Below are 26,187 nucleotides of genomic sequence, written 5' to 3' on the forward strand. Positions count from 1 at the left end.
CACCGCCTCGTCGACAGCTACGGCCCGGCCCAGGCGAGTCGTGATCCTCCAGACACCCGACCGCTAAAATTCCCCTCACGCATCAGGGTCATCGGGGATTCGGCTACAAATCCACCAGGGGAGAAGTACCGACGTCAAGAACTGGACATTTCAGTGACGGATCGCCTGTGAAGTTGTGGTTTTGAATTGTGTGTGGATGGGCATGTTTGAAATGTCCGTTGCTTGTCGTGACGATCGCAGGGGTTGCGTGCGCTATTCGAAATTTGGGCATTGTTAATGTTGTGTTATGAGTTGGTTGCAGTTGTCCGCATTGTTCTTCTGAGGAGTTAGTTGGTTCTTCAATCCTCAAACAATTTTTGTACGTTGTGTTAAATGGTTGATTCGGCCTGAAAAGAAATTGGTTGAAATTGTGTTAGCTAAGGACGGCAATTTTTTTTTAGAGAGGGGGGGGTGATGTTAAGACAGTACGGAGCGATAGTGGGACAGTATGTTTCCCGGGACCATGGTTACTAATGGTCGTGCTAATGATGATTGATGAGACAAACGTTGACAGGGTTACGTAAAAGGGAGCACGGGATCCAATGGCGGGGGAAGTGTAATTAGGGCGGGGAGTGATGGAACAGGTGCGTCGAGGAGAATTCGATGATAGGGGCGTGGCCTGACCGGGTGAGGCTTCAGAGCTGGCGCGAGCTCGAGTTGGTGGCTGTTGGTGTGGGGAATCGCCGTCGTCGTCGTCGCCTTGGAACGGGTCATCTCCATCGTCTGCGAGTTGTCTTGAGGCTAGAAGCTATGTTGTCTCTGAATAGAGTTGTCTAACTATCCAAGTGTATATAGTCACTCCCGGTTACTCGTTGAGTTGTCAGTGGACTTTATTCATAACAAATATATGGAAGACAAGACAGTGTCTCTAAATTACACGAGTATGTGTGCGATTTAGCATTGTGTGATACAACCGAGACCCCCAATAAAGTTGCTGATACAGACTGCCAAGGGGGAATGGCAAAATTCAATTTAGGATTGCCGACACAGCAAGAGCAAAGCACATTGTAACAAGAGGAGCACGCAGAGAAGAGCACTCACCTTCGTACAACCAGTCAGCAATGCCATTAAAGATGACGCCTTCCTTTCCGGAAGAGGTCAGCCGCAAGGCACTGCTTCTGACCTCCGACTGGTAGTAAAGGTTATTCTCAAAGATGTAAACCTGGAGACAAACAAAATAACCCAACATTTAACTTTCAAATGTCAACAAATCATTTGATGCAATTGATGCTTCAAGAATGTGACTTTAAGATGGTAAACAAGGGAAATGTCAGCATGCCATGTGTGATGGCTGGATTACTGAAATGTGGAGGGGATTTTGACACGTTCGATTGAAATGCCTTTAAAGAAATTGGAATATGTGTTCAGCCAACCAATTATTAAATCTGACATTTCACCCAGGGACACCTGCCAAGGGATACAGAACACTATCTGTCTTTTTTATTATTATTATCATTATTATTTAGGATTACGCCAGTGGAACACATGTTTTCAATGAGAGATACTCATGACCTTTCTTCATTTAAATTTGTGGAAGACTGTCAAAAAGGCTCTCACTAGCTACATGAGCAAGTAAGTTGAGTTAATCAATAATAAATCTCTCTGACACTTGTAAGAAAGACTGTGGTTTACCATAACATTTTGGACTCAATTCACAAATGTGCCATTTCTAACAAAAAATTGAATATTTCTGTGATGTCAACCCTATTTGGATACATTTTTGCCATTGAACCAAGTTATAAATACAGTCATTGGTCATGAGATGTTATAATAATGCTGTTGTATGTTTTATTTTTCTGTTTTACAAATAAAAGTACGTATTATATTATGCTTACATTTATATATTATCAATTTAAAGCTTTCGTGACTGCAGGGATTCATCTTCTTGGTTCTTTCGGTAAAGTCACGTAGAAGGGAAGTAATAAAATAATAAAAAGAAAACATAATAAAATAAAATAAATTTATTATATTATTACTATATTATTTTATTTTATTATGTTTTATTTTTATTATTTTATTACTTCCCTTCTACGTGACTTTACCGAAAGACCAAGAAGATATATATTATCAGTTAGAAACTACATTTATGTATATATTTTGTATATTTCTCCCTCAATTTTAACCCAATTGTGCTTATGGCATCATTTCATGAAATGAATAATTCATCCGGATCTCTCAGGGCAGTGCAACCCTTGATGACAGAGAAATTGTTCATGGAAATATATATAAAAGTTACTTCTGACATCCATTCACATCACCACTGTTTCACAAGACTTTTCAAACCACTCTGCATATGAGAGCTATGTTCATCGCATGACATTCAAACTAATATAAAATAAAATAAATTAAATCACGATGTTTCGGGCGCAACACAAGCCTCGGTCATCAGGTTGGACAACCACAGCAAGAAACAATTTCTGAAGTGGGCAAAATGGCTGCCGTGACAAGAGGCTATACAGGTAAGATAGGGGGGAGGAGCCAGGGAGGAGAAATAGAGAGGGAGGGGGGGTAGGGGAAGTGGAGCACTGCTAGAGGGATTTACCGAAAGAGCCAAAGAGTATGGATCCCTGCAGTCACGAAAACTTCAAATCTAGATTCAAACTAATATTTTAATAATTATCAGAGCTGGAATTTTATAAAATGAAGTGTAGATACAAGAGTAATGTGAGGTTTTATTTTTTCATGCAGTCATTGGCAGCCATGTTGAGACAAACAACTAACTTGAGAACTCATTTTAATCACAGGCAACTGTCTGTATTCGAACCCAAAATATTAGAAGTTGCAAGCTCCACACTTTGACCTTTAAGCTACCCAGCCACCTCAGGTCTATGAATTGTTAATTGTCAAAAGCTAAACGTCTATATGCTTGAAATAGCGACGGTGCCGTGTAACGACTGAAATGTTTTATGGGCTGACTGGTTTGTAAATTAAATGTATCTCCTCAATCAGTCATTTTGTCATCTGTGTTTAAAATTCAAGCTTATGGAATTTCATATTTTTCGGACACCGTCTTTTCCGTGTAATTTTATTATATTCTTATAAAATTGCTATATAAGCAGGAATGCTTTAGAGTTCGTGTTTTTCATGTTGCTTTTGGCTCTGGGAAAACATAGCTCACTGACTACACTACACCAGTATTTGGAACAGTATTATTCAACATCCCATGATAACTTGAAATTTGGCTGATTTCCATCATACTTAATGTTGCATTTCAAATGCTGATTACAGATTATTGTCTTATATAGCATCACATAAAGTGTTATGCTCTGCTTCGTAGAGCATAACACTATGATTACCAATCAGTGTGAAATGCACAGTTGTTTTAGAAAAGCTTAAAGGCAATGACAATCATCAAAGACCTGCTCGACTCTCACCATGGCAGCCATCCTGAGAATGCCTTCCGACAAAGCATTCTAATATATTAAATAAATAACGTTAGAAAACCTTTCCTGTAGTTTTATTGCATTGCAGTACTTTAACAAATCAATGCAAAGCATTATTTTCGTAACTAACGCATCAATATTGTTTGCAAAATCCACGTCTGATATAGAACATATTTAAATTGTGCTCATAAAAAATATACGTTTGAATAGTGGAGATGTGATTCTTGTGTATGAATTATTTATTACATATATATACTGTATATTTATATTTTTTATTGTTCAAGATCCCAACATACAAATATCCGCGAGAGAAACTCAGGTCATGAACACGTAACATTTCGAGCGAAACCCCCTCAGAAAGGGGATCTGTTGGAAGAATTTTGGCTCGCAGCCACCGTAGGGGTGATGATCGGTAGTAGCATATTTGAAGGGGGGGGTGGATGGGGAAGGGGTATGAATACATGTCTTAATGCCGATTGATATTTGTCTTTAATTGAAAAACATAATCGCCTATTAATTAATTTATCTGTCAAAAATAAATATTATGACGGAAGCAATCAAATTGTTGAAATGAATTGAATTACAAAAGTGAGTAACAATAAGGCCATGCATAATATTCAAGACTCTGAGATTTCCTGGTCTGTGCACTGGTAAATGGGAATACAGTGAAGGCACCTGCGGGTCAGTGTATTGTGGTGCCTTTTATGGGTTCAGCCATGGGCCCATAAACAGCATTCCATACATAAAACGCTCAAATATGAAACATAAATACACCAGATATACATGGTCATGAATTGTACGGTCATGGGCTATTCATCACACTTTTCTCGTTTGCGAACAAAAAAACAATCACAGTGTTTGCTGACTTTAATGTCATGGGCAATATCAGCACACCCGTTATTGGCTGCCCATCTCTGCAGCCGATGAGTTGATCCCCACTGTCTGGTGGAGATGCTGTTTGTTTGTCTTTAAAACAATTTAAAAGTCCGAAGGCGATGTGTGTGTGTGCCTTTTTTCCCATCCCCCACATTGTGAACAACACAATTGTTCTCCTTTATGTTTTTTTCACTTCTGCTGGCCCCATTGTACGTTTTGTGTGATAAACGCTCAAATAGATTGTATTGTCATGGCAGCCCTTCTCAACAATGTTAGGGGAAAGCAAGTACACATTCTGCACTCGTGAATCATCATAAGGGAACAATTGCCATTCACTGTGACAACCTATTGTGTACAATATGGGATCTTCCATAAATAAGCCATGTGTTGCCATTCATTTTTATGAGGAAGCCACCTTTACATCTAAATTAAAAACTAATTCCTTTAGAACTGCTTGTTGTGTTTAGATTGTTGTCCTTCCCCCGCAGCTCCGATTAGTACCGTTGGCTACGTACGGTGCGAAAGACATTCAACATACATATATATACAATAAAAAATAAACGCTAATATACAAATTTGACTAAACATTCAGATTCTTGGGGGTAGAAAAGTATTTATTACTTAATCAAAAATTGGTCAACTAAATGCTAACCAAACTCTACCCTAAAACACAAAAAACGTGATAGATTCAATAACATGGCGTTATTGACGGCTTGTGCTTTAGACAGAAAACGTATCGACAATGCAAGCGTATTGATTGAGTGATGCCACTTTCTACTCCCCGACCTTTATGGTGTCAAGAGAAAATGTGGGAAAGGGGTGAACTATTGTTGTGGCCAATTAACAAGCTGGCAGGCCAAATCTTATAAGTGAGGCTGCACTCTGTTTTCGTGCAATGTAATTCTAACCTACGATGCTCCATCTTTTTAATGGTGGGCATGACAGCCCACAGCACTCAGAGGGACATACGTGCTTAAGCCTTTGTGGCAGACATGCGGCATGTCCATTAAGACACACACTTTGAATAAATGGCAGTACTCTAATACGATTTCTCCCACAAATAATCAATATATCTGGCACTGACAATCAGAAAAACTTGATAGAAATGTCAATGCATGTTGTATATACATTGGGGATATTTTATGTATTTTTAATTTAGAACCTATTATGTTGATGAAAGTTAAATACATTCCAACAACACTATAAATGCTACAATTTGTGGAATGTATGTCAACAATTCTATTTTTTTTTATTGCTGTCACCTGAGTGTTTTTTGAGTTATTGAGAAATGTGTGGAGTTGTATAACCAGATACGTACAGAATTCAGCAAATACATGAACACAAGGTAGCCTCGATTTGCGCTAACTCAAAATCTAAGAGGACAAACCACTGATTTATAAGAACAACATTACTCGATTCGGTCTTGATTGTAATTGCTGGGCATGTTCAAAGTTTGCATAACATTTGCCAACTAAAACTTCTCATTTCAGGCTTGCCTGGGGACAAAAAACTAAAAACATTTTGTCGCCAAAATTACAACTGTTGCAAAACAGCATTCCCTAAAGAAGAATGAATTTCTACCACTTGAGTGGAAATCAATCTTAACTACATCCCGTAAGTATTACGCATAAACCTAGTAAAACCCCTCCATTGGCAAACTCAGAATATTTCCCCTGCATGCTTACCCAACATGCAACCTACTCGCATCACATTTGATATCATATAGTATCACGAGATGATGTATTATGTTGTGTTATACTGCTTTGAGTTTAATCTTGTCCAATTGCATATACTGTACTAATATATTATTGCGTGAACATGGAGATTTAAAGTTTATCAACAAAATGTACTCAAAAAGGTGTTTTTCCCTCTGAAAACGTGTGCACTAATTCGATTACTTTGATAATAAATTACAATATAAAAATTAATACTACTCAATGGCCTGAATCATAAGCAAATGGAAAACTACAAAAAACAGATCAATTGGTATAACATGGATGATATTTATATTCTCAGGTTTTTTTCGGTAAAGTCACGTAGGTAAAAACATTAAAATTAATGAAAGTAAAATAAAACAAAACAAAAATAAAATTCACGACGTTTCGGAGGCAACACAAGTCTCCGTCATCAGGTGGGACCGTCACAGCCGAATTAGCTGCATCAAGCTTCAAATCTAGAATGGATGATATTTTGCCACATTTTGACCAAATTTTGGAAGAAACTTAACTTTTACTAACATTGTATTTGACAAATTAAATTATTAATATTAATTAAATACAATATTCACTAAATCATGATTTTGATGCTCTTTAAATGAAAAATATATTTAATAGTTTTAATATTGTACTATAAACTGATGCATACCACATTTGCAGATTTAAATTTCCTTCAGACAGCTTCTGTACGTAATTTTTTTTATCAATAAATACGCCTGTCATTTCGAATAAATAAAAAGTGATCCTCGATAAACACGAGAGAACTTTTTTTCTGCTTGCGTTAAAAAGCAGAGGTACTCTTGTGAACATTCCACGAAGGATTATATAAATGTCACACATACACGGGAGGCAATTGTCATGTCTGAGGAAGCATTCTAATTTATGAATTAAGAATAATCAAATCATATCATTAAGATCCTTCGATTGTGCATTGCTCACTGTCCCACGCTCTATGCTTCACATTTGGGGTGACGGTGCCTTTGCAATTGCAGCACAAAAACAACTCTAGAATTTCTTGCCCTTCATGGTCAGGACGTCCGGGACATGACAGATCTTCAAATCTCGACTGTTTAATATGGATTTCTCACTTTCGTTATTTTCAAACGTCTTTCTCACTATTTCAACCTTTCCATGCATAGTGCCCTGAGAACGATTGTTTAAGGGCGCTTTATAAATTTTAATTATTAAGTTATTAAGTTGAATTTGATGATGAAAGTAACATAACAATGTGCCTAAAGAAGATAGTTGTTAACCAGTGCACACTTGTAAGGTATATCAACATGAAAACTAAAGGGACATAGGTGGCCGAGTATGGGTGGTGCTTGCCCTATCACGCTGTTCTGTGATGAACTGGCCTTTATAGTTGCTCACCAACAGCACTTGCCCCAGAGCTCTGTAAATTTAAACAGGTGACCCGACAACAACACCCCCCTCTCTCTCGTTTTGCAGACGGAGCTACGCGTTCTATTCTGAGCTGTCGATGATGAGTTTGAGGCTTCATTATTTGTGAGAAACAAGACTTCAAAGACATTTTTAAGATCGCCGCCATTAGGGCCCACATTACAGTGCCATTGTCCAAGAGTTTTAGAGTGGCGTGAGCGGCATCATTAGAGCACACAACAGCGGTGGCTCCTAAGAGCGACTTTACTAAATGTCAAGATTCGGAATTGCGATACGATACTGGAATTGTGGAGGGTTTTTCTGACCCTTCTATAGTTCCTTTTAAGTCCTGTCCCACTTGACATAATTTGCTCCATTCCCATCAATGTAACTCTAGCATTCAATTTAAGGAATTCATCCTTGCAATGCATGTTTTAATCTGCGTATCATTCAGGGTGAGAATCACTTTAAATTGACAACTCAAGTGTTACGTGCCTACTGAGCGCAGCACAGCACGGGAAAGGTCAATGCGTGCAATATTCGACAGCAAAGGATGATGATGGATGTACGGCATCATCTTGTGATAACCAATGCTCACGTGATGGCTTGATGCTACACGTGAATGCTAAGCTAACATGTCATTTTCGGTGAAATCGCTGTGTGTCATAAACATAACGCTTCATTCGTTTTCTGCACACGTTGGATTTACCCTGGATTAAAAAATGTCACGAGTGGCCTTGGAATGAGGATGGTGGTTGCTTAAGAAGACGAAGCTGCTCGTTGTGTGGAGATGCACGCAATCGACAATAACACATCTCACCCTTCTTCCAACATTACAGGAAACAAGCTGGAGATGGGATTGTGAAGAAAGCTTTTCGGTGAACTGGTGAATACCTTTAATCGAGTTGGTGGATTAAGTGGAGATGAGTAAATGAAGGGCAAATGACACCCATCTACATGACAACTGACGTAGTACAATAAGGAGGTGTCTAACCTATAGTATATTAGCAAAGTCAGATAGGGCAGTCCCCGACATTCGTAAGTCGAATGTATCGTAAGTCGGAACACGATAATGTACCGTGTTAAAATTCCCATAGGTCAGTGTTATGAAATGTCTTACGGATAAAAAAAAGGAAGCATTGTTAAGCTCATAAATAAGGAATATTGTACATATGCTGAACCTAATAGTTCCGCCGTTAAGTTCACGAGTGCGAGTTCACGTTCAAATGTCAGATGGTTAAAATAAATATGTAACGGAAGCTCACATCGATGTATTTATTTTGTGTAATGGGTATTTCTTTATCCAGAGAATTTGATGTCCCATGTAAAAAAATATTAATTCGCTAAATATCTCAGCAGAGACCCGACTTAAATGTAGTCTTTAGACTCAGGATGCCCTGAGTTCTATACATTCTTGTAATACTTTGTCATTTATTATTGTTTGACAGCAAAAAAAACATAATGCAGGAATAAAAGTTGTCTTTAAGCAAGCAAAGGAGCAAGACAGCACAAGCATACAATATGCACGAGATAAATATAGAGGCGCTGAAAGAGATGTATGCAAAGCAAGTTAACCGTGACACTCAGGAAGGGCTGAACTGTTGAAATTTTTAAAAATACAATCTCGACATGCTGAAGGCCATTACCATGAATGGATCTGCTTTTTTACTTTTTCAAGCACTCAGTTCCTGTGGGTGTTTGTAGTGAAGTAATGGGGTATGCAGCAAGCACAAATAGATATTAAGCAAAGGATTACTTCATATATGAATTAGGAATACTACAATGCCTCTCTTATACCTGTATATTACTTGTGTTTGCAGCATATATCCACACCTTCAGTGTTTCTTGAATGTTCTGTTTTCTAACATGATGAAACAGTAGGCTTCAGTTCTGCTTATGTCTCCAGCACACAAAGTATAGGAGCTCTCCTGGTTTTGCCCTTGCTGGATGCTCATTATAATTTTAGAGCTTGCGCATAGTTATAAATATTAAAATGTTTTTTTTATATCATCTTTCATGCAAATTGCATCTCAGAATTGCTGAGGAACCAAGGACAAGCTGACAGGCAGCCAGGCATTGAGCTGACGCCAACACTTTCCCAAACTATGCAAGTCTTCTATGGATTAAATGTGTTTCCAGCCTATGAATAAGAGTTGATAGATGATTGAGCAAACCGGAGCACCCAGAAAAAAACCCACACGTGCAAGGGGGGCGCACTTTATCCCATACGGAAGGGACAGATGCTATTCTTCTGCACTTTCCTGTATCGCTTTCTCCTGGCAAGCCAGGGTATGGAACCTCGACACCCATGGGAAGGGAAATTCACAACATTTATGCGATCCACCAACCCTTGCCTCCACAGTGCTCCATTACAGGCAACATGCGAAACCACCACTGCCCGGTTTTAATAGGTGCAATTAATTATCAGCAAAAAATGCCAAATATAACATTTTACACATGCTAAAATGTGTTTTCATTATAATTTTTATATATAATGGGCAACGTGTCGGTGCATCGAATGATCGGCATCTTTGGAAACCATATAATAACAATATTTTATTCACAGATACTAGGTAGCAAACATATATGTAAATAATTTAAATGGAATATTACGAATACATTTTATAAAACCAAATGAAAACAATTTTGTTTTGTTTAGTTCAACACGTAGGCTTTCGCGACCAATATCATCCATAAGATATTTTTTGGGTTAGATGGCGTAAATATATAAATGTGTCGTTAAAACCTGCCACCACCCGACACAGCCAACTAGTAAGGGTTGTCACTTAAACAGAACATGCCAATTCGTCACTAGTACAGCACACTGGTGTGTTGGAGAGCCAAGCCACAACATTTACAATCTGAGTACGACGTTACGCCAGTAATTACAACTAACTGTTACGTCCATTATATAGAGGCGTAGATGTGGTGATCACGCTTCTGCGCTCTTGTGCAAAGTGGGGGGGGGGGGGGGTATTACTGAGCCAACGTACATTATGCATGTACATTATGCAAGCCCTTTGATCTTGTCCTTGCTTTTGATTTAAAGCTTTCGTGACTGCAGGGATTCATATTCTTGGTTCTTTCGGTAAAGTCACGTAGAAGGGAAATACATTAAAAAAACGCCACTTTTTTCAAATTTTCTTGCTGTGGATTTCACACCTGATGATGATTGCTTGCGTTGCAGTCGAAACGTCGTGAGAATTTTATTGTTTTATATATATTTTCCCTTCTACGTGACTTTACCGAAAGAGCCAAACATAATTGTCCTTCCTGTCTATTGTGCGTATTAAAATAGCCGTAACAACGGTAATCCCTATTGAAACAGTTAGATTTCTCCACAAATCTGTCTGTCGCCTGATGAAGCTAGTTGCAATTACTGGTGAAACGTTGTACTTAGATTGTCAATGTTGTGGCTTGGCTCTCCAACACACCAGTGTGCTGTACTAGTGACGAATTGGCACGTTCTGTTTACGTGACAACCCCTACTAATTGCCTGTGTCGGGTTTTAACCACACATTTTTATATTTACGCGATCTAACCCAAAAAAACTCTATTATGGATTTTTTTTTTTAATCTGTACTTGCATTTTTAAACATTATCTGTTCATTAACTCTTTTCACTTTTTACAAAACCTGCTTCACTGATACTATCTCAGCTCCTTTATCTAAGCACTGGTTGCTACGGCTCATTAAAGAGTAAGGCATTTTCTAGGAATCAGCGCTGTCATGTTTTTGTATTGTTCGTTGTTGAAACCTTCTTAGCCGCCCCTACTGGACATCTGTGAAACAGAGCTTAAAAGCTCGTTGGATTGTGCCCGTATAAATAAATATTCAGATTTTGTTTAGGACACGATCAATGCGCACAGCTGCTCTTTAAGCAGCTCGGAAGAACTTAGTTAAGGCACAGCAACAATTCCTGCGTAGATCGTTAGGTGTAGCACAGAGGTACAAAGTGTTTAACGTTGCAAAGGTGCTCTAGCATTTTGCTTGAGTGTAGCAGAGGAGGTAAACTTTTGTGAATTTAGAAAGAGGCATGAGCTGAGCAGTGTTGCATCGCACGTTGTTCCGTAATGCGCAGATCTTGCTTTTGCGAAGGTTGAGCTACATACCAAGCGATAAGAATGACTGACGTGCCTGTGAAAGTTCGCGTAGCATCCACTGCATACTCATCATATGAAAATGTGGAATGTATAAAAAGTTGTTAAAACAACACACATTTGGTTACCAACCAAAAAAGAAGTATGCTCTCCAAATGAAATGTGAATTTCTGCCCGAAAGAAAAAGATTTATGCACCTAACAACACAAATTTATGAAACTTTTCCTATGCGTGGTCCTGCTTGGGATGTTGAGCCAGTTCACTTTGGATGTTGGCATAGAGGAAGTCTCCAACAACAATTTATGAACTGTGATATATATAAAAATGGCAACAGTATTAAATACTATATCTTAAGAGACCAATACACATTTCAGCGATACTCCACGACAACATGCATATATTAGAGCATTATCTCCTGATATACAGTATTTAACATCTGTTGAGATACTTCTTTAAACATAGGGCTAAATATCATCGGTATGAAATAGTGTGTTAAATGCTGATTATCAAGAGATCGATAAAATCTTCTTCACGCATACTGCATGACATCATGCACAAACCACGAGAAATATATAGGAACAGCATTAGCAATAGGAAATATAGATATGTGAAAAGTAAACACAGATTATGCAATTTACACATTACACAAGTTATAAATCTAAATTACAATGTTCTGTACTCTTGCACATTTAAAGTGTTTCCAAAAAAAGTCACTGATACAACTTGGAAAGAAGTCAATAAAAAAGTGAGGAAGTATCAGAATAATAATATTTAGGCAGGAGGAATCCGATGAGCTATGAAGCTCTTTTTTTGCAGATGTCCAGTATGGGCGGGTCAGCAGTAACCATCCAGAGCTACACGAATACAATCAAGACAGGCAGAACTCGGGAAAATGCCTCATTGAATGAAACATGAATAATTCAATCAATGAATGAATGCTGTCAGACACGACGACGTTGGATTAGAAGCACAGTCACTGACACAGAAAGTGGCTTAAACATATACAACGCTTGCAGTGGCGCATGCACACTATGATCCATCATTACTAATTAACGTGAACATGGCGGGATTGGAGCCAAATCAAATGTACCAAAGTTAAGGTAGGTTGTATTAGTCTCGAAGATAGAAAATATTTGTTGGCACACAAACTGGTCAGCAATGTATTGGAAATCATTTTACAACACAGATGTTTTATGGACAAGACTGTAATAAATATATCCAATCAATTGCTGCTCATCCTATGAAATTGTTTAATATCATACTGGGTTTCAACATTTCCTACATTAATCATTAATATGCATGCTTAATACGCATGTTTTACGTATTGCTTTCTTTTCCTCAAAACGTTCACGAAATGCATTTGGCCAAAGATTCTCTGTACCGGTACCGGTCCGTGGCCTGTTAGGAACCGGGCCGCACAGCAGGAGGTGAGCGGTGGGCGAGCGAGTGAAGCTTCATCATCTGTATTTACAGCCGCTCCCCATCGCTCGCATTACAGTCTGAGCTCCGCCTCCTGTCAGATCAGCGGCGGCATTAGATTCTCATCGGAGCGCGAACCCTACTGTGTAAACTGAGCATGCGAGGGGATCTCGGTTGCGCGCTCCTTATGAGAAGTCAGAATCCGACACTTATTTTAGTCCGCGCATGGCCACCCGTTATTTTATTTACCACTTCTTTCTGCGCCTCTTTCTCGCACTGCGCATTTGTCTCAGTCACAGTATTGGTAAGCACACAAGCCCTAACCCCTAGCCAAAATGAGTAAAAAACAAACGTCGCTGGAGAGCTTCTTTGAAAAGGAGGAAAGACCCAATGATGACCCCCCCCCCGGTCCGTGAAAAAATTGTCTTCCACAAAGCCGGTCCCTGGTACCAAAAAGGTTGGGGACCGCTGCTGTATACTATTGAGTGGATGTTGCAATGAGTGGTGGGGTTGTCTTTGGCCTTTTCTCAATGTATTCTGTTGTACCCATAAACACAGAGTACTTCAGTTGTGGAAAAATAAATCAATATAGCTTGGATTTGTAAACTGCCTACAGAGCAAAACAGTTAATATTGTGCATCATCTGTACAGAGGCTGCACACTTCATTCCATTATTCCAGTTGGTGTTTTCACTCCCAGGTGGCCTCCATCTCATCTCCCTCCACTCAGTATTGACCTCTTGCTCTTACATTCCTTGTGGATTGGTTAAACAGCTGCATTCTGTTGGTCTGTCACGTATACGGGAAATAATAAAATAATAAAAATAGAACGTAAGAAAATAATTCTCACGACGTTTCGGCCACAACGTAAGCAGCCGTCCTCAGGTGAAGAACAGGTCTGTCGGAAAGACAGCTTCTGAATGGCTTTCTGACAGACCTGTTCTTCACCTGAGGACGGCTGCTTGCGTTGTGGCCGAAACGTCGTGAGAATGATTTTATTATGTTTTATTTGTATTATTTTATTATTTCCCTTCTACGTGACTTTACCGAAAAAACCAAGAAGATGAATCTCTGCAGTCACGAAAGCTTTAAATCGAAATTTAGCTGCATTCTGGTTGTTCTATTGCAATAGTTAGTCCACATTAGATTCGACCTTTTAACTGAAAGCACCACGGTGATTATATCTTGAGCGAGCACATCGCAACATGTTGAGGTGATGGATCTATTGTCGAATTAACGGTGGAAAACAAGTGGGATCATTTGGTCATGAGTTCAAATCGATCAAATTGACTCCTTGATTATTTGACCAGTACCAATGGATGATTCGATTATTCAACCAGTGGCAGAGGTTTTTCGGTAAAGTCACGTACGAATATGAATCCTTGCAGTCACGAAAGCTTCAAATCTAGAAATTGATTGGGTTGTTTATGGCATTGTGCTGTAGGCCTGCTAATGGGCGCCGTGGTGGTGAGATGGTAACTACCTCACTTGGTATACAGGAGGTCATAGGTTCGATCCCAACCCTGATGCCTGTATATTTGGAGTTTTACATGTCTCTCTCCCCGTGGTTGTGTTGGATTTTTCTCCAAGTCCTCCGGGTTTTCCTTCCACATTTAGAAACATGCTTTTAAGAGTATTTGGCTGTGATACATTGACAATAAATATTGAGTCATCCACATTCATCAGACTTGGCTCCCAGTGCCTTTCACATGTTTCCCTTTTGAGGACAGCGGTTTTCTAATGATAGCAAAGTGATATGAGCATACGATTTATGTTGTGTTATGTACCATACGGTTTTAGTCAAGCGAGGGAAGACCCATCATCCCCTGATGGTTTGCCAGAACTGAGCTAAGCGGGGCCTCACAGCTGATGGGACATCATGTGTTGAAATCGGTCCAGGGTTTGCTTTTATTGAATCAATAATGTTTCTGGATTGATACACTCCCAAAAGGCCATGGGGTTGATAGGTTGTGTGAAGGTACTTTTATTGTTTACATCGAGAGACGGATATGTGAAGGAAACGCATTGTTTGCTATGTACTTTGAGTATCAAAACAATTAGATATTGTGGGCAGGAATGAAGTTGAATTAATTGCACCGTACTTCGTTGACAAATTACATTGCGGAAAATTAACAATTTTTTTCACGGTGAGTCAGTGTACATTAAATCCCAAAAGCAATTAGAACATTCTAATTTTAGTATTTACATTCCAGGTACTGCACTGCACAAGTCCCACAATATCAGCACAGATCCTCCTTAAAAATAAATGTATAATGAAGCCTCTCCAAACTTTGTATTGTATTATGCAAATCACTGAATATTACCATATTTATTATAACATCAGCTGAAAAGGTATTAATTTAGGATTAAAATGTACGTGATTACAGATACCGATAACTTAGGCTGTTATTCATTCTAAATAGCCCCCTCAATCATGACATGTCTGAAGCAAAGCTGATTACCTATCAAGTAACTTTTTTTCCTAATCCATCCACTCAATATGCATGCGTGGCATTTACAACAAAAGTTCGAATTATTTTCAGGCAGGATTTACTACTATAATGAGCCAAGAATGTTTGTGTGTCCCGCGCGTGACATCACTCCACGTCGGCCAGCCCCCCTCATTAATACTCATGAACAGGTAATGTCCTCCACATGGACCCCCCCCCCCCTCATTAATAATCATGAGCGGGTGAATCTCACTCCACATGTAGCACTCCCCCCCCCCCCTCATTAATAATTAATAATCATGCGCAGATGACGTCACTCCACATCGAACAGCCCCCTACATTAATAATCATGAAGAGGTGACATCTTCCAAATGGACACCCCCACCATTAATATTAATTAGCGGGTTACGTCACTCCACATGGGGGGGGCGAGGTGCCTCCTCCCCCCTCCTCAGCGTCAACTTACAACCCTCACTACAAAGGCAAAACCCTCACGTCACGCGATTTTCGTAATTCTATTGAGACATAGAAGTAAAAAGGACGTCGTGATGAACAAGGGATTATAACTTTTAAATGAAATAAGTCTGTGTCACCGCGGCCTTACAAATTGCACACGAATTGATGCAATGAATATCACGTCGCGTTCTGCAAGGGTGCTGAATTGTGGTTGTTGGCACTTTATAGAGCATTGACAACAAAGGGGTTTGCTGTGACAGATGAGAAATTGCTGCATAAATTACGCATGCAATAAATTAATTATAGGCCATCAAAACCTGTGTCATTGTTTTTGATGCCGAATTGATGCCCTGCATGTCTGGCTTCTGCCGATGCATCACATTTACCACAGGAATTAGCAAGAGATAATGAGCAAGTGTGAGTGAGTGGTCTTCCAGAGTGGGTTTACTTATATGGGAGAGTACTTAAGGTTCGATTTAAAGCTTTCCTGACTGCAGGGATTCATCTTCATGGTTCTTTCGGTAAAGTCACGTAAAAGGGAAGTAATAAAATAATAAAAATAAAACATAATAAAATAATTCTCACGACGTTTCGGCCACAACGCAAGCAGCCGTCCTCAGGTGAAATCAGGTCTGTCGAGGCGACAGCGTCTGAATGAAACAGCACACGTGCTTGGAGCATATATATAAGCTGGGTTGGAAGGGGGGGGAAAGGGCGCCTTGACAAAAAAATTTGCATATCAAGAGGAATTTAGCATATTTATGGGAAATGCAGGTATGTGATTAGTACTACTTATGTCCGTGCATTATGCAGGATTAGCAGCATCCAAGGGAGGGGATAGGGGTAGCAACCCAGGTTATATATATGCTCCAAGCACGTGTGCTGTTTCATTCAGACGCTGTCGCCTCGACAGACCTGGTTTCACCTGAGGACGGCTGCTTGCGTTGTGGCCGAAACGTCGTGAGAATTATTTTATTATGTTTTATTTTTATTATTTTATTACTTCCCTTCTACGTGACTTTACCGAAAGAACCAAGAAGAGTACTTAAGGTGTTAAGAAAAGCAAAGCTATGAAAACGAATGTTTTTAAACAATGTACAACATCATGGTCACAGTCAATAATGGATGTCTTAGATAAGTAAAAATTTTGTTCTGGAAGCCAAAGAAAAATGTATTTCAAAAATATTGTTACCAAATTATATTGCCTGCGACATTGTTAAATATGTTTCCGTATCATCATCTATATCGGTGCATATGATATTTATTTGTTTCTCTGCACGTCTATACAAGCGTCTATTAAAAAAATAAACTACCTAAATGGTATTGACTATTGTGATATCAATGGAACCAGGATGACAGGCTGAGGATTATAGGAGTAGAAATTTGTTAGCTGACCTTTTTTTAAAACCCTAAGTGCTTGTGAAAATGTTTGACATACCACAACATATAAAGGCTACATACCTTTGTGTACTACTAAATACAAACATGCGAAAGATGTGTACATTTTGTGACAATCAATTTTTATACTCTTTGGTTCTTTCGGTAAAGTCACGTAAGTAGAATTATAAAATAAAACACAAAATAATATATGACGACGTTTCGATTGCAACACAAGGGGTCGTCCTCAGGCGGAAAAAATAATCTAGTAGTGGAATCGCTGAACCAGCGAGAGAGCTGTTACAATAAGAGGTTATTTATGTGGCGAATGGCAAGCAGGCGAGGTCTGAGCTGGAAAGGAATTCCATCCCCGGACGCAAGCACGTCAGTTATGTTAATGGTGGAGATGAGGGAAGGAGATATTATGGAGAGAGATTAGCATGGAATGAGCTTCCGTTGCCGCATAAGAGTATCATCCCTGTATATGCGCACAGGGAGATTAGGGGTATTAGCAAGTTAATGTCATGCGGCGCTGCCAACTGCGCTGTGAGGCAAACGCGTCCACGCAAGAGAACCACCGCAATGGTGGTCGCGCCAATTGAGACACACAGCCCATCACACAGCCAGAACCATAGAGGGTAAGGGAGCAGAGGTGGCCATGTTAATGAGACCCCAGCCCGTTAATGCAGAGGCACCTAACAGGGCAATGCAACTCAGAGAGTCGGAGATAACAGCCAAACGGCAGGGAAGAATAGAAACACCACAGCAAGGTACGACTTTGCTTGGTTAATAACGTCCTTCTAATGATTGCTCAGCTTATACCCATCTTCTCGGTTGAAATCAATTTTGTGTAATTTATGCACTTCTAACAGTCGTGAGGAGTTTAAATTCCAGTTTTGATTTGACAAAGCCCATCACCCCTCAGGAGTGAATACAATGAGTCCCACAGTTCACGGGTGAATCAAAACTATGTCATCCTCAGGACAGAATGGCCCCTTCCATTGGAAAGTGGAATTTTCACCACGGGTCGAGGGACTATCATTGAGGATGAGTGAAATACCATGTTTAATCTGAGTAACTCCTGCACTCCTGAGGGTTTTGTGCATAGTCAACAGATATATAGCCTATATTAGAATAATTTATATATATTTTTTAATATCTTATGTGGGGAATCTCTATTTTCTATTACGTTGTAGTAATTTCCATATTGGGAGAAAGGCCACCAAATGTTAACGTGTTTAATTCAAATACTTTTCACAACATTTCCACGTAGAAATATTTAATGGAAATTGTCATAAAATCGCACAAATGTCACTTACATATTCACATTATAACGACAGCATCAAATTGCCTATATATACAGTGCCGAGAAAAAGTTTGTGAACCCCAATGATAATTATGGATTTCCATAGTTTTACCATGAGCCTTCTTGAATCAAAACCGGTCTTTTCTTAATATCTAATAGGGTTTATATTAACCAATTCTATGTCTTTTGAAATAATGTCTGATTTAAACAAACTATGAGTAATTAAAGTTCAGGGTATGTGAATAAGTAAGTGAACCCCTGGTTTCATTAGCTCAATTAAGGGAATAATTAGAATCAGGTGTTTAAATAATTACTAGATCTTGAGGGGTGAGTTTGGGAGGCCCAACCCCATACAAAGATTATAAACTTTGTGAGTATGGTCTTCACCATACAAATGTGTGGAAAAAAGTCATGCCACAATAAAAATAAATCTCTGGGGACCTCATAAAAATATGTATTGATGCTCATCAGTCCGGAAAGAGTTACAGAACCATTTGTAAGGATTTGGAGTTTCACTGTTAGACAGATAGTCTACAAATGGAGAAAGTTCAAGACCACAGTCACTCGACCCAGGAGCGGTCGTCCTACTAAAATCTCTCTAAGAACAAACCAGAAAATCATCAAAGAAGTCACAAAGACCCCAGAGAAACATCTAAGGATCTGCAGGCCACTCTCAGCATGACTCAACTATCAGAAAAATACTGAACAAGAATGGTTTTCATGGAAGTATAGCAAAGAGAAAACCACTGCTCTACAAAAAATACATTGCTGCCCGTTTGAAGTTCGCCAAAGAGCACATAGATGATCCACAAGACTTCTGTAACAATGTTCTCTGGACAGATGAGTCTCAATGAGAAACGTTATGTTTGGCGAAAACCAAACACTGTTTTCGAACAGAAAAATCTCATCTCAACCGTCAAGCATGGTAGTGGGAATGTAATGGTTTGGGGCTGCTTTGCTGCCTCAGTTCGTGGACGGCTTTCCATCGACACAACCATGAATTCTGCATTGTATCAGAATTTTCTAGAGAATGTCAGGCCATCGATCTGTGACCTGAAGCTGCACTGAAAGTGGGTTTTACAGCAAGACAATGATCCTAAACATACAAGCAGATCTAAAAAACAATGTCAAAGTCCGAACTTAAACACCAGAGAAATGTTGTTGCAGGACCTGGAGCGAGCTGTCCATGCAAGCAACCCTTAAATGTCACTGAGTTGAACGAGTTCTGTAAGGATAATTGGGCCAAAATTCCAACGGTTCCAGGAAGGGCTTAGTTGCACTCATTGTTGCTGGATCTAAAGGTTCACATACTTTTTCAGACATGGTTATTGAATGTATAATAATTTGAGGATATATATGTTTTTGCGTCATTTGTTTAATCCGGCTATCATTATCTATTATTATGACTTAGATTAAGATTATAATAACAATAGGTTTGATATATCTAAAATATGTGAAAACCCTAAGGGGTTAACATGCTTTTTCTCGGCACATTAGATCATTATTTCGTGGGCATTTCAGTGATTTCTGGAGAGCATTAATTTTTTCGTGTAGTTAAATGTACTCCATCTCAAGCACTTTATCTATTTCCTTTATGAAATAACCCAGTTTCTTTCGTAACATTTGCGGATTTTTATCAAGCAATTATAAATAACTGTGATTGGTTATTTACCAAATTTAAAATGTCATCCTGCGGTTGATGAAGTTAATTTTTGATTGAAACCCGCTTACAGCATTAACATTTTGCAGTCGGTGCACCGTCATGAATGCAAAAAAATATTCAAATTAAATGCCTTAAAATTGCATAATAAGGAACACAAACGTATTTTTTGCAGTTTTTGAGTTGGCAAATTCCACACATTTGTATACTTACATATTTATTCCACGAAAGTCTAAGATAAAATAAAAAAATTTTACCCTTCTGATGGCCATTCAATAAGACCAAATGTATTTGTATTCTGTCATATTTGTGGCATTAGAAGCTTGCACACAGACACACACATAACAGTATAATACCAAAAATAATATTTATTTAGCACGTGATAATAAGAAAGCATACCACAATAACAGAGAAATAACAATAGCAATAACATGATCACCAAAATGGCAACAACAAAAAAACATAAATATTGAGTTACATATTTATTTTTACTATAGAACATCTTAAAGCTTTTGGCCGTAAGTGGTCTAATTAACTGAATGAGACTCATGTTACAGCCACCGTGCTGTAACATGAGCCACTGCTCACTTTTCCGTGGTTCACGGTGGCTTTGTCACATAAAGTGCGAATGAAAGCCACTCTGCCCCCGAATCCAGGAATCTAGTTCATGACATTTATTAAACCTGATGTAATGCACGTTGCGGCGTAAGTTTACTACGCTGTGGTTTACAATGGCAATGTGGATAGTTTATTCAAATCAATTATTGACAGCACAGTGGGTCAAAATTTGAATCAGACACAAGAACAGATTTATTCAGAGCAAATAGGAAGCTGGGAAACATTATGATTCAAATATGTAGGAATATTTATAGGAAAGTAACAACGTTATATTTAAAGCACTGGCTTAAAAGGGGGTATGAAGATGAAAACAGACTATGTAATTTGAATGTACGCACTGTTTGTGATAAAATACTGGGTCAGAAGTGAGTATTTATTAACGGTTGACAATAGGATTAATTTGTTGCAGAGGTAAAGGTTGAAACAAGTAATGCAAAGAACTGCTCGATTTATTTACACAAACCAGGTCAAATAGCAGTTGCTGAGAACGAAATATTTTCAAGAATGTGATGAAAATAACCGAAGTTTATCTTTCAAACGAAGGTCATCCTTCAATAAACAGTTAAACATTTCTTAAGCATCCCAAAACAACTTTAGGATAATATTAATTTTAATTCATTGTATTGGTTATCCATTCGTGTTATAAGATCCACTATAGATTAGAAAAAGTGCCAAGTAGAAATGGTGAGATTAAATAGCAAATGGTGATACATATCAATAAGCAGTGCTTACATTAATTGGCGGACCTGCGCCTATGATACAATTCCTCATTCTCATGGAAGGAGCAAATATCTCCTAATGAGATATGTATATAGCAGCTGTTTCCTTCTCAACAGATGGTACACATTTCGATTTAAAGCTTTCGTGACTGCAGGGATTCATCTTCTTGGTTCTTTCGGTAAAGTCACGTAGAAGGGAAGTAATAAAATAATTAAAAAATAAAAATAAAACATAATAAAATAATTCTCAAGACGTTTCGGCCACAACGCAAGCAGCCGTCCTCCAAGCATGGTGCTGTTTCATTCAGACGCTGTCGCCTCAACAGACCTGGTTTTTCACCTGAGAACGGCTACTTGCGTTGTGGCCGAAACGTCGTGAGAATTATTTTATTATTTTTTATTTTTTTTATTATTTTATTACTTCCCTTCTACGTGACTTTACCGAAAGAACCAAGAAGAAGATGGTACACATTTTACTGACCTATGATCATGCTGACTCAGCCCTGACTGGGATTAGAACTTAGGTCTCAAACTTAAAGCCCTGATAATCTTCCCATATATATCACAGTCAGGGTTAAACTTTAGAGTACAGATTTTATCTTAAATTATACTTTATTAGCATGTCCCCAAATACACATTTTCAGCATCAACAAAGTCTCCTTGTGAATAGAAAGTAAATCAGAATAAGAAAATTTAAGTGACTGCATTTCTGATTCCTCAAAACATAGTCCTTGTAAATTACATTGTGGAGGTTGAATATTATTTTTATTTGAAATTAAATAATATTTCAATGAACAAAGCAAAACAAACCAGGAAATAACTAAGTAAAGAACAAGGGCATGACATAATGACAATTTGATGATTGTTGTTGAAATCGAACAAGAAGATAAAATCACAACAGGACAGAGCAGAAAGTGGAACAAAATGCTATTTACACCATTGGAACCTCATTTGCCAGTAGCAAAATATGATAATTGGTTTTTTACCCTTATATCTGGCAACAAAACGGACACCTTTTTTTTACAAGGAGTCATGTTTGCATTGACCACAATACCTGCAGTCGGAATGCAAACAAAAAACATAACTCTGATAATGTATGCACTGTCCTTGAAGTTGATTGGTTACCAATCAATTTCAAGGTGTCCGTTTTGTTGCCAGATAAAATGGTAAAAAAACAATTACCAAAATGCTATTTGTTCTGTATTATTATTCTTAAGAGGCCGAGTTTAATAATACCACATATCCAATTTTAAACGTGTGATTGTATGATGTATGTTAACGATTGTATCATTGTGTGGCCATGTATGGAGGCCCATGCATGTCATCCAGTAATCTAGAGTGAAAATTATATTAATGACTGCAATGCTGCATGGTGTACAGTATGATCTCCAAGCATATGTTTTCCATATCGGTTTTATAGATTGTCAAGGTCTTGCAATAGTAGGTCACCTTAGACACGGAGATTAACTTGGTGATTTTTTTTACTGAAACTTAAAGGTCGTGTTGGTGAATACAAGAATAGAGTCTCCTGACATGTTTACAGGAGCGTCCTCTTGAAATGTTTGATCTGGTGGAGTATTATTGTATGCAGGAGCGTACAGGAGTACCAGGAGAAAGCCCACATATACAAGGGGAAAACAATATGCATCCAGTAACTGGTGTGCTATACGGTCTTCTACAGGCAAGACCTTTAAAGCAAGCGGACATATCATGGGTATGGTGACTCCAACTTTGCATGAGCCACCAACCCTGATTCCAGCTCGCTGGACTACAGATGTGTACCCGATTTTAAATGATTGGAAAATACGTGGTTGGAAAAAAACTTTGCAAGTCTGTACATGAATGTGTTCTGGTGGCGGGAGAACACACACACACGAGCTGAACATCAGATTATTTAATGCGAGTGTGAGATCAAGCAAATTTTAAGTGAAAAAGGGTAATAAGTCCATGATGAAGAAATAATTGTTGTGTAACACCTATATATATAAACAAATATAAAATTGTACCAGGTATGGTCCACTGAGCTTTGTAGCTCTTTTTTTCGAAGCGCCTGACCACAAATGATAGCTCAACAAAGTGGCTCATCATTTGTAAATTTATAGTAGTCAAATATTCTAAACGCATGTTTCTAAATGTGGAGAGAAAAACCGGAGGATCTGGAGAAAAATCCACACGACCACAGGAAGAACATGCAAACTCCAAATATACAGCAAAGCCTCAGGGTCTGGATCGAACCCACGACCTCCTGTATACCGGGCAAGGTAGTTATACCACACGTGCAGATGAGCGCTTTGAGAGCGAGTGCGGCGGTCACACTGTGCTGCTCACCAGCTGCTGGCCATGCACTCCCCAGGCGGCGTGCTGCAGCACCGAGTCTTCCACCTCCGGGGGATTCAGCTCGCTCACCTCCCTGAGGATGAACGCCGCCAGACACGCCATCAGCTCACTCAGCAATGCATCAGTCAGCCATGCTCACCACAACGCATCATCAAAGTGAACCACCACAAAATATAATCGGAATTTTAGCCCACCACAAATTATCACCAAAGCAGACCACCACAAAAGACAACTGGCCTTGCCACAAAACTCAACCGGCTCAACTACAAATTATCATCAAACCACCCCATCACCAGAAAACAACACAACAAAACAAACCCACTACGAAATATCGTGATAGCAGCCCTTCGTAAAAAACATCAAATGTCATGCCACACAACACTGCTAAACCACCCTTAATGCAGAGGCGGAGCCAGGACTTTCAGGTAGGGGGGGCAACCCCTCCAGCAATGAAAAATGACAGAGGAGTTGAGTTGTTAGTAAGTAAGAACTTGTCCCTTGCTTTTTATTCGACGCGTGTGTGGCGATGACGCATGGCCTGGAAGTATGACATTATTTGATTGTTCATCACCATCGCAGCAGTCTCCTTCTCGACATACAGCAGGATGGCGTCATTGAAGTAGTCGGAGCCCATTGCGGTGCGCAAATGCGTCTTGATGATTTTCAGGACGCTGAAGACGCACTCGGCCGTGGCTGTCGCCACCGACAAAGTCAGTATCAGCCACAGCAATCGGTATACAAGGTGGTAGCCGGCCGTGGCCCGGCCGGTCTGCACCAGCATGACCGATAGTTCAGGGAGTGTGTCCACATTCTCCAATAGCTCGTTCTTCTCTATCTCCCTGCTGAAGTGGACCAGCTGCTGATCGAGAAGCATTAGGTTGACGTCAGGAAAGTCGATCATGTAGAACTTGCGGACCAGCTCCACGAGCTTGTCGACATTGAACGAGGCAAACTGCTTGTGTGGAGAGATACATGCTGCTAGCCAGAGCATCTCCATCGCCTCGGTGCCGAATCTGTAGGCGAACTCGGCCAGCATCATGTCGATCGCTGTGTAGAACAGGTCGACACGGAAAACATGATCATTGGTGTTCATGTGCCCATCGCGATGAGGCCGGCCAGGTCGGACGAAGTTGGCGGTCATATTGGGCACCTCAATCTTGTGGGTGTCACAGAACTGCTGCACCTTGTGGAGCAGGTCGTCATAGCCGGTAACGCGCATCTCTGTCAGTGCTTCGACGACGCCAATCGACCAACCGCAATGCATTGACGATATCCTGGTCCTTGGTTTGCAGCGCCTGCAACAGTTCATGCGTGATAAGCAGCATCTTCTTCATTAGGTGCAAGATGAACGCAAACTTGAGCATGCACATGCCATCGAGCAGGCGCGTCGCCTCTATCTGCTGCTCCGACTTGCCGCGGAAGTTGGCGATCAGGCGACCACGATTGGTCTGCATGTCGACAATGGAATCGCGGAGCGTGGGGGCACATGTGTCGGTGACATGCTTCAGGTCGACGAGACGCTCGCGCAGCATGCCAGTCTTGATCTCAATGAAGCAGTTAACGATGGTCAGTTGCTCCTTCTTGCTCGCATCGTGCGTCTCGTCCGCTATGATGCAGTAGAAGGCGTCGGCTTGTTCATCATCGAGGAGCTTTCAGAAGATCTGGGCGTGGGCATAGATACTGTCCTTCTGGATGTTGGGACTAGTCATGATGGAATTCTGCGGGGCGTTGTAGAGCATGATGCAGGCCAGCTGGACATCCCGTTTGCACAGGAACTGAAGCAGCTCGAGGAAGTTGCTGCGGTTGAGAAACTCTTCCGACTCATTGTGGCCATGGCAGGTCAGTCCCTGCTTCATCAGAAATCGAATCGCATCGACTGATCCCTCCAACCGACTCCGATTTTCGGCGATCGCCTGGGCCGTCTGCTTCTCCAGGCCGTGCTTGCCCGTGATAATATGCATCTCTGTGTTCATCATGTCTCTGGCCTCCTGTACCGCCTGGTTGTGGAGTGACTGCACGCCGCCTTGATGTTGGAAAAGGCAGAAATTGCGGCCACCCACCTTATTCCAGGGCGAGAACCCGTCCGAGATGAACGCGTCTGAGAGATTGCAGGATGGGAAGAGGAAGTATGGGAAGCAGTAGATCGATTCGGTGTGGAATGAGTACTAGAGCCAATCGTACGTCTCAAACCACGATGGCTGCAGGCGGCGCTTTTTTCGCCCCATCATCATTGACGGATACATGCTGCCATCCGACGAACGGGGGCGTGGAACGAGCCGGCCCTGCATCAGGTACGAACGACAGATCTCATTGACACTGTTCGGATCATACGTCAAAATGTCGGGTCTCGCCCC

The 26,187-nt window shown here is 40.0% G+C and overlaps 1 protein-coding gene across 1 annotated transcript in view; it reads right to left on the reverse strand.

Annotated features, from left to right (window-relative positions):
* The window catches only part of LOC144734254 (inactive dipeptidyl peptidase 10-like), a gene marked incomplete at its 5' end in the record, with an annotated part of 402,709 nt that overhangs the window by 112,662 nt on the left and 263,860 nt on the right, over positions 1-26,187 (reverse strand). The window contains 2 exons of the mRNA XM_078616418.1: positions 1,081-1,201; positions 23,825-23,906. Coding sequence (XP_078472544.1) covers positions 1,081-1,201; positions 23,825-23,906 — 203 coding nt within the window. The remainder of the gene's footprint in view (positions 1-1,080; positions 1,202-23,824; positions 23,907-26,187) is intronic.

The sequence above is a fragment of the Lampetra planeri genome, chromosome 1 (genome assembly GCF_965212315.1).
Source record: "Lampetra planeri chromosome 1, kcLamPlan1.2.h2, whole genome shotgun sequence".
NCBI classification, from domain to species: domain Eukaryota; kingdom Metazoa; phylum Chordata; class Hyperoartia; order Petromyzontiformes; family Petromyzontidae; genus Lampetra; species Lampetra planeri.